Source organism: Prionailurus viverrinus, chromosome D1, assembly GCF_022837055.1.
Source record: "Prionailurus viverrinus isolate Anna chromosome D1, UM_Priviv_1.0, whole genome shotgun sequence".
Classification (NCBI taxonomy): domain Eukaryota; kingdom Metazoa; phylum Chordata; class Mammalia; order Carnivora; family Felidae; genus Prionailurus; species Prionailurus viverrinus.
In genome coordinates, this window is record NC_062570.1 from 4,167,337 (window position 1) to 4,185,962 (window position 18,626).

Consider the following 18,626-nt stretch of genomic DNA (forward strand, 5'->3'; position numbering starts at 1 on the left):
TAGTGAACATACAAATTTCTTTTTTCACTTAACATTATACTGTAATTATTTTTCCGTGTTGTTAAAAACTTTTAATGGTTGTAAAAAATTCAGTCATAAGACCAATTGGTGCTTATGAATAAATACCACCATCATCTCAGGAGCTTTGTAAAAATGTAGATATGCTGCCCGCCCCCCCCCCCCCCCCCGCCCCAATTCAGAGGAATCTGATACCACAATGTCAGGCCTGATCATCTGTATTTGTAGTAGTGATTCTATACCCAGATCAAGCTTGAGAATCACCGTTATACCCCCAAATCTACTTAATCCTCCCCTCCTCTTGGGCGTGTACATTGCTTTCAATGTTTTGCTACAGAAATATACTATGAGATTTATTCAGCCCCTTTATCAGCATTGTTGATAAACTTACTAGAATTGATACCTCAAAGGAGAATTCTTATTAACCAATTACATTACTATTAATCAATTAATGTTATTATCAACATTATCAATAATTTCCAAGAACAGGAATTGTTTTCAAGCTTTTATTGTATAAAACCATCTTATTTCCCTCTTAGTTTTTAAATTCTCTCATCAGTGGTTTAGGACGCACATCTTATAAAATCCCTGACCATACTGAACATCATCTTTACTTTTAGCTTTCCTGACATGAGTGGCCAAGAATTGAATTAGCAAAGAATTGTCTGAATTCACATCAGCTTAATTCCAGGTTAAGTTGAATTATTTTTGTATGGTTTGTATGTCTTTCTGCATAAATCATCTACCAATGATCTTAAAGGGATTTTGCTGATTTTAAAGGGATTTTCTTATCTGTTTACATAATATCTTATGGATTTACACAATTTTTAGTTTTTTTAAAGTATATTAAGATTTGTGGTGACTGACTATAAAAACCGTGTCCTAGCATCATTCAGGTAAATATTTTGGACATTTGAACACCTGATATTTAAATTTGGTAGAGAGTTTAGGGGCCCCTGGCAGCTCATTCGGTGGAGTGTGTGACTCTTGGTCTCAGGATTGTAAGTTCAAGTCCCACATTGGGTGTAGAGATTACTAAAAATGAAATGTCAAAACATAGAGAAAGAGAGAGAGAGGTTGGTATGAAGAGACCATTCTGGTTAAGAGAGCACAAGCCTAAAGGTGACAGGACTTTCTCATGTGTGTATCATTAATAGATCCTTTCCTATACGAATAATGAAACACCAGCAAAATTACACAGCAGGTTAGACAAATAGACTGTCCATACATCATTGATCTCATCACCGACAAGGAAATATCCATCCTATTAAGTAAAATGGGGTTGAGTTTGTTTTAACCAGATTAGATATGATGTTGCCAACTATTTATTCTACAAACTGCTTATGCCTTAAATATCCTGTGTACAGATATTGACTAAGTCTAGGGCTTACATATCAGTCCTTTACAGTAGTATTCTTATATCCAGGAAATCATAAAAAATACTTTCCTAAACTTAAACTTTAAAATTGTTCTTATTAGGTAAATATTTTGTCAGATGTAAATTTTGAAACCTCACTGACAGAAAAATTATAACAAATACGGTCCAGAAGTAAATGTAATGAGTAAGGCATAAATTAAGCATAAAAGCATGTCCAAACCTGTAGAATTTAATGATAGATTATTTATGGAAGGGTGCAATGAGAGATAGATGTCTTAGCCTGAATTAAGCATGCTTTTAACAGGAAAATCTTACTGTTCCCTGGATGAATTTTCCCAATATTACTACACGGGAGAGGTTTGGGTTTGTCGGTTCCTGTCGCAAGGGTTTTGTTCTGTGTGGTGTTTCCGTGAGAGTCTGATGAACAAAAATGGGTCCCAGGTGCTAGGGCAGTGAGCTGAGGGTTTTCATAATCTGCAGCTCAACTGAAGGAAATTTCAGGAGTGAAAACCTTGGGAAGTTTTCCTGAGGTCCTAGAGTTTGGCTACGTGAGCATTTTCATTCCTCCCTGCATCAAGTCCCCCATCATCTCAGTCTTATTAAACAGGCTGTTTGGAGAAGGGTTTTTCTTCTGTAGAATTCCCCTGAGGTATTCAAGGCAAGAAGTCAGTTGCCTGAGTCCTACTTCAGTCTATAAACAGGTCATTGCCAACACACCTGGGCTATCGATTGTGGTTTACACATCCAGCAAGACTGTGGTCACTTACTGTTTCTTCTTTTAAATGGAAACAATCCATTCATTTGAGTTTACATGTAAAAGCTGCATTTTACAGAATCAAAGGAATCATTAATGTAAGGAATAGCCCACAACCTTTTTCTTCTATGTCTTATCTTCTTGACAGACCACTATTTCAGCTTCTCTGAAGTTTAATCAGGACAAGACTATCCCGTATCATTAATATATGTTTCTGACATTGATTTTCAAATCTGTGTCCGAAAGGTATGAAGGCGGTGGCAAAGCAACCATAAAACATGCTGCCACAAGGATCTGCTTTCTCAGTCGCTCATTCATCCCACTACTTAGGATTTCCTTAAGTTTGCTTACAATTACTCCTTCAGGGTTCCCTTTTCTCTTGCCGAGATTAAAAAAAAAAAAAACAACTTTTAAATCTATTCTAGCACCAATGAGTGACGTCATTTTATGTATTTTTTAAGTCATTTGATGATGCTCATTATTAATAATGTGTAAAGGCAATGTGTTCCATAAATGAGGTAGGACAGATATTCAAACGGTCCTTACATATGTGGTGAATGCTGCAGTTTAAATGACAATCTAAGGAGGCTGCTAGACCTATGTGGTTATACGAAGAAATTGCATCTGTAGTCAGACACTTGTAGAACACAGGCAGTTCGAATATGCAAAGCAATCTTGAATCCATAAAGACTTCTTTCTGAATATTAATTATAAGTTACCTTCTATGCATCATTAAAGATAAGTAAATTTGCATATCATAGTGTTAAGTGGACTTTGTCAAGGGACCACATGTTTCTGGAAGGAAAACATGTGGATCGGCTGTGAACTGGGCAGTGACTTACCTACTGGTCACCTGTATTACATTAACCAAATACAGATGTACATACACACACATACGGATAGCAGTGTGAAACTAAACTGGTTTTACATGGCCTGTTAGATGATATTAGAAAGACAATGTCATAGAATAATTTTGCGGAAAACTTTATTCCAGACAGTTTTCTCAACGTGAAGCTTTTTTTCCTTATCCATTCCTTTATTTTGCTTTTTGTTTTCTCCTGTGCTGTGGAACTGTCTTTGGATATGGCTAATATAACCCTGTTAAATAACCCTCTCATGAAATGACTTCAGTTTTATCAAAGGAATGGTCTAAACCAACATATACAATTATGGGGATACGACTTCAATAAAATAAATATGATATGAATGTTTAAGAGTAAAATAAAGTGGATTATAAAAATAATTTTCTCCAAAACAAAAAAGTTTAGTAGTTCAGTTTAAATCATTGGAAGACAAATTTAATTTGTTGTAGACACAAAATAAATTAAAATTACTTTCTCCCCCCCCCCCCAAATTTTTTAATAGGTCTCTCTTTCTTCACTGAATATTCATTCCTTCTTAAATTTCAGTCTGGTCTATTTGGTGATTAAACCAACCACCTGACAGTGTCCACTTTAGGAAGTGTATTAATTATTTTACACCAGTAGTGTGGCACTTACTGGGGAATGTGGGAACAGCTGATTATTTACTTCGCATTTTGTAAATGGTAGTCTCCCTCTCAAGAAGTTAGTAGTACCCTCAAAGTGTATGGTTTACTCACGGGAAATGTCTATTCTCCAAGTGGATCAGACTGTCCCAACCCTGGAAAATGAACATTGTTTACGTGAAATAAACCCTTTTTAAGAAAACAAACACTTCAATAGGCTGATAGTGGTGAAATACATGATACTTTATACTAGTCCACAAAACGATATTTCACTTGCAAATCAATTTTCAAGTGCTGTTCATTAATATGCGGTTGTTTTGTTTTATTTGTAATTCATCTGGTATTAAGTAATCCCCAAACTCAGAATTCATCAAAGAGCATAACCCAAATGCTCAGTCTATAAAGCCACTCTTTTGCTTTAACAGAAATGTCATTAAATGCTGGGAAAACCTCTTGAAAGAGATAATGTCTCATTTAAAAACTATAACTTGAAAGCAAGTAAGAAACCAAGTACCTGGGAAGCAAAAGCCCATGACACATCTGTAATCCCTTTGGAAAATCTTTTCTATCTGCTCCCTCATTCCCCGATAGAGATACCCACAGAGGCAGTCGAATCTCAAGTGTTTGTGTGCAAAGTCCACATCACATGCAGGAGGACTTCCTGGGGTTTCATTACTTAATGTCAACAGTCAAATTGGCTGTGGGATCCTGGTTTCTAAAGAGCATCCAAAGCCTTTAAGAATCAGCACAAAATTCAAATGTAAGATCTTTTCCCAAAGGTCTCCCGCTAGCTTTCTCTTGAATATCCCCTGACTTGTAGCCCAGGTAACATGCAAATCCAGATTCAGGGGCCAACGAATAGAACAAACTAAGCTCACACAGACTATAAAGGGAATAATAATTAAGCCTTTTCTTGGTTGTCAGGACAAAGTGGCTGCCATTTTGATCTGTTCGTGCTGTGATGTTTCTCTTTCTGGGGATGAATTTTCATTTCAGTCTCTTTTTGGTTGTTGACCTTCTTAGAGGCAGAGGAATTTTAGACACCATTCTTTCTCAGTTACTAGTAAATTCAAGTTTATTGCTGTTTTGCAAAAGAAAACGAAAAAGAAATCTCTTGTCGCTGGTCTGACAACAAATGAAGTCTGAGCTTGAACAGCACATGTTTGATCCCCTCTGAAATTAGTTACAATCGCCCTTGGTTTGGACTCCAGTGGAAGGGGGCGGGGGGTGCAGGATGGCAAAATGAGAGGTTTATTTAGCGTCTGGGAGAAGCTTATAAAAGAGCTTACGTCCTCATTCCTGCTAACATCTTAACAGCTGTGCAGTTTCTTACAAAATATCTTTTATCGTTTCAAGAAATGCTGTTAACCTGGCAGTTTTAAAACTGAATGAACAAGGCCTGTTGGACAAATTGAAAAACAAATGGTGGTACGACAAAGGAGAGTGTGGCAGCGGGGGCGGTGACTCCAAGGTCAGCCTCAATGTCACCACAAGCGGGTAAACAGTATGTACAGTAACAGGTGCATCTGCTGGGAGACGGGGTTTGGGTCTCTGGACACGGCCAGAAATGGCGAGTCAAGTCCCTTTGAAACCTAAGTATGCAATTACTGTCAAAGCAAAAATATTTGCAACTGGGACCAATTTGGGGGCACGCTCAGCAGCCTAACCGAAATAGTCACCACCCGGCTCTGGCTTCAAAGAGGTTATGGAGCAGACGCTGTAGTCCTGTGCACCTCATCTTACAAAGCAGGGAGGGATCAAGTCTTGAAAAGGACAATTTAGTGAAGGGAGCAGGGTGAACACAGAGGGTAAGCCTGTGTGCTTCCTTCGCCACTGAAAGTCTAGACCTTCTACAAAGCGTGTGTAAGTAATAGCAATAGCTTGCCTCCATAGAATACTTTCCAGGAGGTCATTGCTCCACCCAGATCCCTCATGTTTCCATTAAATATCAAGGTCATAACAAGTCAAGGATAGGCACGTGAACTAGACTTTTTTGGCCTCCCGTAAGTAGGTGAAATTACGAAATGATCAGGCTACAAAAACAAGTCCCGCTCAGTTCTGTCTTCACTACCTCCGTGGCATATTTCCAGCTTTCTTTCCTAAGTGGTGTCTAAAGGGAAAAAAGGTATGCCAGCAGCAGAAATTATCAACTCGTGTGTCAGAACCTTCTTCACTATGTACTGACTTAAAGAAACCAATCCAGAGGTGGGAATATTCTGACTGAATTTTCTCTTCTTACATACTTTCAATTGGCACGTAAGAAGCTCAAAAATTTTAAAGTACGCACTCTTGTCTTTCTTTTAAAATCTAGAGAATTGCCCAAAACGGGAAGTCTTGCTTGTCTTGCTTCTTGACTAGGGTATCAATGCCCTCGATTGGCCACCCAACCCCCAGAACAATGCTCTGTTTTCAGAGAGTGCCTGCTCGGATGGCTAGTAACCTCATTCTCTGCCAATGCCGCTAACTTCCCCGTCTTTCTGGATCAGAAAAGACTTTCAAATCTAGCTCCTTTGTCTCTGCCCATCTAATCCCCAGCCCTGTAGCAGGAAGAGGGAGATTAAATTTTGTCAAGTGACTATTCTAGCCACAGAGAGGCATCTGGACCCAGCCTTGATCACCCATTTCCTGGTCCAGGGAAAGAATCCTTCCGGAGAGAAAGAGCAGAAAGGTAGGAGAATCCTGGGGGCATCTCTGGGATGGTTGGTTACCCGGCAAGATTTCTCCACACCATATGTTTACTCAAGGAACATCAATTCTTTTTATATTTTGGGGCCCCAACTTGATAGCTTCCATAAAAACCTAAGTAAATGAATACACATATGCAGAGGAAATTATTTCAAGTTGCACAAAGAACTATCTTTCCTTGCAAATTAGAAGTGTAAGAAAATGTAATCTGATAGCACCAAAAATGAAAAGCAAAGATATTCTAGTCCATCAGAAAAATGTTGCTCCCAAAGGTTTAGTTTTTTGTTTTGTTTTGTTTTTACTCTCCAATGGAAGTATCACACTGCTTCACAAGTAAAACTTTCTACAAAAATGAATAACAAAGTCCTATTTTAGTGTCCATGAAAAAGTCTTACCAGAGAAAAATAAGCAGAACAGAAACACATGCATAATGGGAAAATCCATTTAGTAAAAGTTACGTCCGTTTATTGAGATAAGAGTTTGGAGAGCTCAGTTGGATTTTTATGTTTGTATACCACACAGTGGACATTAAATAAATGTTTGTTGTCAAAAAATACATATAAATCTAACCTTTTAGTTTCCAAAATCACACTGCTGTTCCCACAGGTAGGCAATACATTACTTTCACCATACAGGAACTGCAAAGTGATATTCTAAAACATCACTTCAAATCTTATCAAAGTGTTGTAAAAATTAACATAAAACGTTCCCCCCAAATGCTGTCACAGTTTGTTTTGTTTTCCCTCAGGAATTTTGTTCTCGCCCTGAAAACATTGGCAGCAGGCTGTATACTGATACAACGTTTATCACCCAGTGAGTAGGGGGTTACAGTCTCAATGTTAATAACGCCCTACTCTGACCTTGAAATGTAACGTGATTTTTTAAACGCCCCTGACCTAACTTAGGCCAGAACAAATGACCAGGAGACAGCTGCTTTTTCGTTTTTGTTTTGTACCTTCTGCCGGTGACCGGTTTCCTTTTCAAAGTGACCTCGTTCCTCCCGTGTAGCCCGATCTTCCTCAGAGGAGGCAGAATGAGGAGAAGTGCCCAGGTGGGGAGTCAAGCTGGTTCCGAAGCCTGGGCTGCATGGGCTGCACGCCCAGCCAAAGCAGAAGCGACAAGTAAATGAGCCCCTTGAGTGCAGGAGGGAATGTGCCCATTCAGAGGGCTCAGCACAGGTAGGCAGAATCCACGCTTCTCGGATTTTCAGATACAGGCTCTTGATAGGAGAAAACTCGGTTTTCTAGTAGTGGTTCACCTGAAGGCGGAAAACCTTAGACCACCCCCCTTGGAGGGGGGACCACCCCACTTGGAGGAGACAAGTGACCCACCTGTCATTTGCAGGATTATAACCACGGAGGACCTCTCCCGCCTTCCATTAAGGAGCAAATTATTAATCTTCTGCTTTCACTGGGCCATGTGCCAGTAGCTGTGGGGAAGAGAGAGAATTAGCACTGTCTTTTGTCTCAAGGAACTTAGCATTTAATATTACCCACACCCGGGACCTTTTAGAGTCTCTGTGGCACCTTGTACTCACACCCTATGGCTGCGAAATAATTAGCCTCCCCACTCACCTGATGGCCCTTCCCAGAGCAGGAAGTCCTGATCCTGCAGCCTCAACCCAGAGGCTTCACATGGAAAGGTAAAAATTTAAGAAAAGAAATAAGAAAAAAAAAGTCCTGCATCTTAAAAAAAAAAAAAAAAAAAAAGTTAAAGTAGAAAGGCATGATTTGGGGGATGCTAATGCATTTGTTGGAAAATTTACTGATTATTGCGGTGGGGTCTGTTTTTAATGATTATAAGAAATTCATCCTTATCCTTGTGAATAAAATAACAGAAGTTTGCTAATTAACAATGAACCAATTTAAAAATAACATTGCAATGTCTAAAACTCATTTTCCTCTTCAGTTAATCTGATATGGTTCAGTCTGAGCACAAACCATACCTAGAATTTGAATCCAATTTTAAGGTGAGTTATTTAACCCTGGTTCTAGTTGAAAATGTTGGCAACGCCTGTCATCATTCATGATCTATAAAGTTATTGACTTTTTCTGTTTGTTTTATGCCTTGATCTCTCCTCTGTGTATATAAAAATAGGTAAGTCGTGGATGTGGATATTCCTCTAAAAATCATCTTGTAAATGTGATTACCAAGTGATGTCTTTCTTAGTAATTGTGTTAGATCACACGGTACCCATTTTTAATGTGGCGCTTTGAACGCTGTAGCCCATTCCTGACTTTAAAGTTTGTCATAAGTGGTGTTCCCCCCTTCACCATAACCATAGAGGCCAATGCCAACAATAAAGGGATTATTACTAAAAATATAAATTCATAAGCAAAAAAAAAAAAGTTGTGGCAGACAAAAACCAGGGATCCCCCAATAATGAACGCCTTGGTCAGTGTCCAAAATTCCACCAGCTGACCTTTAAGTTTGGCTCATAATAAATTTCTCAACTTCACAGTTCCAACCTACTCATACTCTCTAAAACCAGGCTCCGGGAGCGAATGCACAAGGAATAAAATGGCAAGAGGGAAAGTTAAGGGGGAACGGGAAAGCAGGACCTCCAGGTCGTCCCTTCTCAAAGACCCTGGAAGGAAACTCTGCTTTTGTGTTCCTGCCCTTTTCAGCGTGAAGTCCTCCTCTTCCCAGAGAACCCCATTCTCGAAGTGCAGCATAGGCTCCTACATGCACCTGTGCAGGTGTCAAAGCGGCTTTGGTGAGCAGCCTGGGACCTCAAAACTCTTACAGTATCAGTTAAACAAAAAAGCTTGCTCTCGATTCAAAATAAATATAGCAACTTTACAGAGCACCCGCTCTGAGTCAGACACCCTGGTAAATACAGTCTTACAACGACCAGTGAGCTGTGGCTTCTGGAGTTCACAGCTCATCAGCCAACCTGACGTGGGTTTTGTAATCATCATAAACGGGGGTGGGAGGGTATAGGTGGTAAAACCTAGATTGGGGCCAAATTAACCAAGCACCCCAGTTTACCAGAATCTTCATCCGGCCCCACCCCCAAACTCAGCCTTTAGCACAAAGTGTTAAATCACACCCATAATAGGTTTTAATCGAAAACACAATATAATTTTCTAGGAATATGGCAAATGCATTTTACTTCTTAAATGGAACAGTGAACCTTGTAAGACGTTACAAGATTGATATGAAAATGAAATCCTATTCAGAAAACAGGTAAAAAGAAAAACATTAATTTAGAAACTTCTTCCAGAACTTTAAAAAAAATATAGAGTTTTGGTTTACCTGTTAATCAGAAAACTCCATTAACCAGAAACTCCATTTCCTGAGTGTTGTGTTGTTAGTGTTTTTAACTGCACAAGCTATGAAGTCACCTGATTCGGCTACTTCCTAGCTGTGGGACTAGATGATTTAATCTCTCTGTGCCCTGGTTTCCTCATTCGTAAGATACAGGTTATCAGAGTATCCAAACATGTAAAATGCTTCTGACAGTTCCTGGTACGTCATGAGGGTTCCATCAGCATCGGCAAGCATCATCACCATCATTATCAGTGCATTGCCTCCTTGTGCAGATAAGTTTATGGAATTAGTCCCTTGGTAACCGAATAAACGCAGGCCGTGCCTCTCCAAATGCACTCAGTATTTCGTAGAAGAAGTGAGGTGTTAGGAGACAGAGCCAGAGAAAACGATCGTGGCAGCCTTAGGAATGTCAAGAGAAACTGAATCAGTCTGTCTCTGAATGTGTGTAAAAGCAAAGAGAAACAGAAAGCAACCAAGCACGGAAACGATAACAACGGGAGAGGCAGGGAGTTACCACTGGCCATCTGTCCCCTTTATTTGAAACACACAGAGGTGTTAACATGGCGGCGACACCTGGGGCAACTCTTAGATTCCTTGGAACACTGATCCTGAGTGAGGCCTGGCCTTTCTCCCTTGAGACTCCTTGCGTAGCAGTTAATACAAAAGGAGTGGTATTTTATAGGACAAGAGTTTGTTCATAAAAATCTTGGTTACCCCTCACCTGCCATGTGTTTGTTGGTAATACCCTGTTCATAGAGTACATCCGGAAGTCCATTCCCTTTGTATTTGCAGCACATCAAGGCGATAGACTCAAGGTAGAGGAACACGGCTCCTGGCGATACTATTTAGATTCAATACTGCAGTTAGAAGGAAGGTACCGGCACAGGCTCACACGTCAGTGATGTAGGCATCTGCCCTCTACACGGGGCAGCCAGCCCTTGGTCAGTGACACCAGCATCCTTGTCCTCTCCCAGTAGGTCCCGATGAGCGTGGTTCAAGTCCGGGCCAGGATGCACACAGCGCAGGTGTCCTGGGCGTCAAGTCAGATCCCACAGACTGAATCACGGGGTCGTGGGGCCTGAGGCCAGGGCAGTGTAGCTCCTGTTCACGTCCCTCTGCAGCGGCCGCCACTAATTTTGAAAGGGGTTTGGGGGGTAGGGGCGGGGAGGGGCCGCTGGATTTCGAACGACTCCCACCCTTGCCTGGGGAAGGTCGTCAACGCCAAAGCGAGCCAGGCCAATAGTTTTGGGTTCACAGTAATTGCATACGTGTTATTTACAGATCCTCCCTTAGCAGTATGCGCCTGTTACCTGAAGCGATGGAGCAGGGCCCCAGTTTTCTGTCCGGGGCTGGAGCCGCCGGGCCTCCGGCGCGCACGGCACCCACTGTGGCCTCCGCTCCGTCACTTTGCCGTGCGGCTCTGATGTAGTTTGACTTGAATAACATAAAATAACATGTACGATGTTATTTATGTTATTTTCCACGTGAAGAACTCCTGTAAACCTTGCCGTTTTGAAACTCAGTGAGGCAGGCGTCTTAGACAAGCTGAAAAACAGATGGTGGTACGATAAAGGTGAATGTGGAGCCAAGGACTCGGGAAGCAAGGTCAGTGCTGCAGCTCGGGCCTCCCGTCGGGTCCCCACGGCACTAAACGGGAGCGCTTGGCAACCGTACACGCGGACGCGGCAGCACCCGGCGCCTGTGCCCACCCTGCGGGGCGCAGAGGCCGTTGAGGCGCATCCCGGCCCCGGGGCGGCCTCCCCAGAGGCCCAGGCCCCGCTCCCCACCGGGACTGCTGCCCGGAAAACTCCGATTGGCAGCAAAACCATGCAAAACGCCGAGATGCCTCCTGTGGCTCTCAGATTCCACAACCACGAGCGAAGGTGGTGTTTCCGCTGCGGTTCCTGTTTGTTTTCAGAGGCAAACACCACGAAATCTGTGAATGATTTCGGGAACCCAGGGGTTCTCAAAGCAGGAAATGGGAAATTGCTCGGCAGTCATCCTGAGAAAGATTGTAAACACTAAAGATGATTATGCTGAAGGCCAGCCTTTGGTCGCTGTGTTGCCAAGCATTCCACTTTAGTTTGAAGAGGCCCTCTTAACAGTTTTGTGCTGACCGATGAGCGATGAACTGTCCGACCGGGAGTCTATCCAAATGATTTTAATAAGTCAGTGATACTTGTGAATAATATCAAGTTAAGATCTCTTACTCATGAATTCTTTTTGGTGCAAGTGCAGGAGATCTGTAGACCTGATTCAGCGGAGTAGGAATGAAAATAGTGTTACATTCTAAAGGAAATGTTTCTTTCTAAAGGGAACACTGTAATAATTTACCAGAGAATCTAATTACCTGCACAAATTAATAGACTGTAATACCGGTGCCCGAAAGCCATGATTGGAGATTCTTGAAATCTTTTCGTATTTTTTTCTTTATCTTCTTTTACAAAGAAAAAAATGTATTAGTTATTCTAAAACATTAAACAAGTAAGCGGCTTAAAGAGGAGAGCCTCCGTTCATTTCAGAAAGAGACAAAGTATCTATGTTCACTGATACTTTTCCAGGGCTTATCCCTGTGTTTTCACCACTTGTTTTCCTGCCTCGGAACCAGAGTGGAAGGAGACAAGCTTGGCCAAATAATGAAATCCTTCTCTCAAATCCTCATGCAAAGTCAGAGAAGCATAAATACTTAATGAGCAATTATTTTTAACATGAAGTTACCCTAAACTTGTGGCCCAATCAGCTGATATCACGGCTAAGCGGACCATGTACCTAGTACATCTTTTGACTTAAATACTCCCCTAAGAAATCTATTTAAGTGTCTGAATCACATCTCGCACAAAACATACACCGTGCGTGCAGTCTGCCCAAAATACTTCCTCCAATGACCTGACATAATGGACATTTTTACAATTCATGAAAAAATTCTGAATTCTTGTTACGATTTTAGTATCTTCCAATCATATGCTTGACTATCTCCAAATGGCTTATGAGATAGTATGTATACAAAAGCTCTGGAGAAAAAGATGTTTAAAGTATTAACTGATTAATAATAGAATCTTATTTTTCAGTCAATAAGAATAGTTATCAATTTGTCCATAGAAAAATAATTTATGTCTCACGTAGCCATGCTGATTCATGTATTTTTTAAGGTTTTTTTTGTAAAAAGCTACCTAAGTGTGATGCATATATAATTATTCCTAAAGAGTATATGATATTTAAGATTTCCCACGCACCTGTGACTGAAGGAACAAATAGTGCAGACCCAGAACATTACGACTGTATATTTGGTAGAGCAACAATGAAGAAAATGTGAAAATGGTAGCTTAAAATACCGTAGTTCCTCAAGTAGGAAACCTGGAGTGAGATTTATTCAAGGGAAATTTCAAACGTTCAAAGTATACGTAATGGCAGGAAAACCAGAAGAATCCCCTTCCCGTGCAATTGGGTCACAAACATGCCATTTTCAAACTTAACAATAAGCCCACTCTGCCGCGCTGAGTAAATACATAGACGCTTTTCTCCGGCTGAGTGGGGTGGTTTTCTCCTGCATATTTAGCAACGATAACATGTCACAAATTTTACCGAATGTAATTACATGCAATTGTATTGGCAGTCGTCAGCATGTCACTTCTGAGAGCTGTAAGCTTTATGCTTGCATCCATACACCTGCATCAGTGATCCATACACGCCGATACTTTCAGGTTCAGTTAGGCACTTGCTTTGATTAGCTGTTTGGATGTCATGTGCTGTTTTGCCTTCCGGGTGTGACATTTGCAGGGTTAACTGAAATGTCTTTATCCGCCCCTCCCCCCAGGACAAGACGAGCGCCTTGAGCCTGAGCAACGTCGCAGGCGTTTTCTACATTCTGGTCGGCGGCTTGGGCTTGGCGATGCTGGTGGCTTTGATAGAGTTCTGTTACAAGTCCAGGGCAGAAGCGAAGAGAATGAAGGTGGCCAACAGTGCACAGACTTTTAACCCAACCTCCTCGCACAATACCCAGAATTTAGCAACCTATAGAGAAGGTTACAACGTATATGGAACCGAAAGTATTAAAATTTAGGGGTAGGACTTAGGGCTGACGACAGTGAGTGGGTGATGCATCCTGTAAACGCAGTGTCGTGACCTGTCTGTCCAGTGGTGATATGGCTTGCTTCCGATTAGAGCTTTATATTTTTGAAAACTTCAGTGCAAAGTGGTTCGGTTTTCTTTGGCTGCGGGTGCACCGTTCGAAACTTTATGTTGCCAATAGATATCTGCATTGAAAGGGTCAGAAAGACAAAAAAACAAACCTCCAGGATTGCTCTGGAAAATGACCAAAACAGGATTTCCTCCCCCAAATTTGGGAGAAAATGGAAATTAGTTCTGGGTTTCCTGTGGAACAATCCAATTTTGGGAGAATTGCTAACAAAATAAGCATAAAAACGTCTCAGATGATCAAAGCTTAGACAGCTGCCTATTTTTCCATGATTATATGTTGCTGGTTTTTTTTAGAAACAACTCCAAACACAGAGTAAGTGCCCAAAAATCTTAGCTCCTATTCTGATTTGTTTTGCATTAACCATATTCTGTATTTTTTAAGAGTGCAACAAACTCTGCTGTTTGTTCATCTGACAGTACCTTGAGCCAGACCTTTAGGTAGGAGGGATCGTCAGGATATTGACTACAATTCATATTTATTAGACAAAATTCAGATACTTCAGGTCCACAGTATCACTAAGGTGGATATACAGCTTAGGCAAGACAGCAGCGTCTCCATCAAAGATGCCAACGATGTATGTGTTCTTTGCGAGGAGACAGAAAAGATAAAAATTGCAGTGAATTATGGCCTCTTTTTCCTCCCGCTTTAGTTGCTTTCAAGTAAGCCGGATCAGCCCCAGTTGTTCACATCCTCTCATTGTGCCACAATAAAAAACTGTAAATAGTCAATGAAATGTAGGAGACGGCAATACTTTTTTTAAGAATCTAAGTGTCCACTACATTCTTTCTCTAAGGAGAGATGCTGTTTTTAAAAAAAAAAAAAAAAAAGATCTGCCAGCATTTACTACTCTTCCTAAAATCAGGTCTGTAAGACCCATTTTCTAAAATTATAGATAATAGTCGACTGAATCGGGTGCTCACTCTGTGTCCAATGACAGTTGAGCCTGTGAACCCACATGTTTGATGCACCGAGACTCAAACACCCAATATAATTTTCAGAAGATGTACATCTGAGGTGCTGACAGATAAATATGCTTAATTTTTATATTTATTCATATAAAAGCTATTGAAACACTTTGTTAGTATATCAAAACAAAGAACAAAGCCATTCTCTTTTACCCAAGATGTGCTTTTATCCAGAATCCACAAATCGATGGATGACTGAGTATTAACTACACATAGGTAAGCCCCAAATGGTTCTTTCCCAATTGGAATGGAAAAGAATTAAGAACAAACCCTCAGTTCACTCAGATCAGAATGTTTTGAGTTTGCCTTCTGATCGCAAAACAACAAACAATGATAATGTCAAGGTCTCTTGGCCATTATAGAAATGCTTATATCTTAGTTATGCAAATGAGGAGAGATTTTCCCAAACTGAGAGAAACAATCCCTGACAAGTTTTCAGAGCCAGTTATTTGGATTTAATTCTGGAATGAATTTTATGTCTTACAATTAAGGGGTTTTTTTTGTTTGTTTTGGTTTGTTTCGGTTTTTTATTACCAGTTCATTACAACTGACTTCTCTTTAGCATAGCAAAAACATTCCAACCATCAGCAAGGTCCAAGGCAAGGGTTGCAAAGAAAAGAAAAAGAACCTTAGAAAATGCTAGAAAGAAACACAGATGCCAGTTCATTACAAAATCTGGGAAGTTGCTAAAGAGATAAAAATTCCCAGGTGACGTGCATACAATTTACATGTAGTAATGTTTTTGGAGTCGGAACCTGGCATTACAACTTATCAAATGATTCGCCTCCATTGCCTCATGCCTGAAATAGTACATTTCAAATAAAAGTAAAGCATTCGTATCCATGATTTTTAAAAAGACCTAATGGCACCCAGGGTAAGTGAAATGTGCACCAAGAAGATTGAAGAGCTTTTATTGTACTTTTTTCCTTTCAAAAACTCTATTTTCCACAATTGTGCAAATTTTTTGATAATTTAAATAATGTCCTAGAATCTCAAAAACAAAACCTGAAACTTTCTGTATGTGGAATATTTACTCTAAAAGTGATTACCCCTCACAGGAACACATACAATTAAGGTCATAGCCTTGAGGCTCAACAATCTAAAACGGCCCAGACCACGTATAAATTCATAAGAAAGTTTTCCAATTTGAGCAGCCTCGATAGGTTCACAGAAAGCTGAATAGAAATGACATTTTATTCTTAAGGAGACTTAAGTATAAGAAATAATAATGCTAATAGTCTTAGGAGACTTAAGTATAAGAAATAATAATGCTAAAAACTAAGAATGCTAAGGGGCACCTGGGTGGCTCAGTCGATGAAGCATCCAACTTTGGCTCACGTCATGATCTCACAGTTCATGAGCTGGAGTCCCACATCAGGCTCTGCTGACAGCTCAGAGCCTGGAGCCTGCTTCAGATTCTGTGTCTCCCTCTCTATCTCTGCTCCTCCCCACCTCTCAAAAATATTAAAAATTTTTAAAAAGAAAAACTAAGAATGCTAAGATTTAAAGACAAAATAAGGAGGTCTCAAAGACATTATTCCACTCAGTTGCACTAATCTGTAGAGAAGTAATCTATCAATGATTACTTGAATCTGCACATAGAGTCTTTCCCATTTGTATATGTTCCTTTCTTCACAAAGACAATCAAGAAAAGAAAGGAAGCCAAAATAGATTTTACAGCAAATGCCTTCTGGAAAAAAAAAAAAAAAAAAAAAAAAAAACCTTCAAAATATCACAATGCTTTTATTAACTGTATTTCCTCTTCAAAAAACAGGAAAACAAAACTAAACCAGTAGACTTTTAAAAATAATTTTCTATTTTACTTCATGTTAAATGTCGAAAGGGAATCTGAGGAAACAAATTCAAACTCTGGTCCTGGTTTATTTTAATTTAGTGATGAGCAGTTTCTGTAGAGATTGTATCCTAACCTCTGATTTTGAAGATGCATATTAATTGTTGAGACTGTCTTCTAAAGAACTATGATAATGACCTTGGTTTTCATCAATAAGCCATTAACTAACAGTTTGACTTTATCAGGGCATCTGATCCCTAAACCTTTACATTACACCATTTTCTACTCCCATTATTAATCCTACTATTTGATATACAATTATTCTAATATTTAACTTCCAGGACAGAATAAATATAAAGATAGAATTCCTAAAGACTTAGGTAAACTTAAATTCACAACAGGGAATTAAGATATATTATAAGTTACGAGAAATAAATAATGAGCCATAACAAACTTAGGGAACATCTCATTTTCCCTTATTTTCCTCTGGACTTAACATTAAAATTCAGCCACTAGACAAAAATTCAAAGACAACGAATGAGCAGTCACTAGATGTACACAACACTGCCTGTTTCTCCTCTGCATAATATTGTCACCTGCTGCTGACTTAATGTGACAGAGAACAGGAATTTCATGAGGATTTCAGAAACCTGACCCCATAACCTCAAGCTGCAAGGTTCCGCAGCCAGGCCAGCTCCTGAGGAATCTAAACACGCCCCCTTTCCATGCACCCTCCTTGAAGCACTCAGAGCTTCCTAAAATATGAATTAGCTCAGAAGACACAGAGGAGGACCTTGAAGTCACTAACCGAGCTGTTCTGGGTCATGTGTACCCCACGATTGAAGTGTCTGTGGATCTGTGTTCCCAAGACAGGAAGACGTGTCAAGAATAGTCTATAGATAGATACAGTGTGCCTAGGCAGCTCATCAAAGTGTTGAGGATAATGCCTGCACCGTAAAGACATTTTCTGACAAGAATCAAGAGTCTCAATGACCAATGAACAAGCGTAGGGAAGGCTGTGAGCTGGACCAGAAGTCCTGGGCTCTAGAGGGCCAGGAGGCAAAAGCCGTGTCTTGCCCAGATGTGCCAAACCAAATTTCAAAATTAGTTCCGAAACAGGTAGGACCACAAACTGGAGACCGATTTATTCTTGGGGGTAGCTGACTGTTCCTTCCCTGGCATGCATAGTGTTCATATGACCAAAGAGAATCTTGGAAAAAATGCAGATGTCTAATTATCGATATCTTGGTGTTTGTTGTGTCTCGCATTGCCAAAGGAACAGAAGCATTGTAACACTGCGCACTCTCTCTCTTTCCTTTCCATGCACCCAGCTGACCTTTTCTGAAGCCATAAGAAACAAAGCCAGATTATCCATCACTGGGAGCGTGGGTGAGAACGGCCGCGTTTTGACGCCCGACTGCCCCAAGGCGGTACACACGGGAACTACGATTAGACAGAGTTCGGGATTGGCTGTCATTGCATCGGACCTACCATGAAAACCAAAAACATAATTGAGTGCCTTAATCAAACTGTGCTGGTGACGGACGGGAGCACAGCCCGCACACTGAGCAGGGGCCGCGGACCAGGCCTCCGGGCCAGAGCGGGCGGCGCGTCCCGATGCTCCCGCTGGTCCAGCAGCAACGCGTGCATGAGCTCAGCTCGGAAACCCAAACTCAGATTTTATATCAGGAAAACTCACAATTTAGGTTTTCTCGGGGAGTGGGGTGGGGGGGAGGGGGAGCTGGGATGGGCGTATTAACAGCAACAAATTTCACTGGAGTGGACTTAAAAACTAATCAGACTTGCGAGCTAGCGCATTAAACTGTGAAGTCCTTTCTCAGAAAGGCCTCTGTCTTCACCGCAAGGGGTCAAGTAGTTAGAGAAGTCCATGAACCTGCTAACCTGTCTCCAGAACACCCACGTGTTCCGTTGAAGACTCCAGCTGAGAAAACAAATCACTAAACTGTGATAAGAAAATAATAAACACACATGTAAATCCTGTGAAAATTTAAAGGAAGTATTTACACTCACTTTGGAGAAAACATACTGAAACATGCTTGCTTTTTAACCGACGTAA

At 40.6% G+C, this 18,626-nt stretch overlaps 1 protein-coding gene and 1 long non-coding RNA gene across 4 annotated transcripts in view; one reads left to right on the forward strand and one right to left on the reverse strand.

Annotated features, from left to right (window-relative positions):
* Positions 1-18,249, forward strand: part of GRIA4 (glutamate ionotropic receptor AMPA type subunit 4) — a 396,844-nt gene extending 378,595 nt beyond the window's left edge. The window contains exons 15-17 of one of the 3 annotated variants that reach the window (XM_047879444.1): positions 11,085-11,199; positions 13,409-13,543; positions 17,881-18,249. In XM_047879444.1, the coding sequence (XP_047735400.1) occupies positions 11,085-11,199; positions 13,409-13,543; positions 17,881-18,045 (415 nt within the window). In that variant the 3' untranslated portion in view covers positions 18,046-18,249. Of the gene's footprint in view, positions 1-4,992; positions 5,108-11,084; positions 11,201-13,408; positions 13,544-17,880 lie in introns of those variants that run through there. The other 2 variants (XM_047879447.1, XM_047879445.1) reach the window with 2 other exon arrangements.
* Positions 6,735-9,678, reverse strand: LOC125177276 (uncharacterized). Its single transcript, XR_007156551.1, has 3 exons — positions 9,580-9,678; positions 7,653-7,750; positions 6,735-7,579 (listed from the first exon to the last, which is right to left on the reverse strand). It is a non-coding gene; the product is annotated as an uncharacterized LOC125177276 (long non-coding RNA).
* Positions 18,250-18,626: the final 377 nt, after the last annotated feature.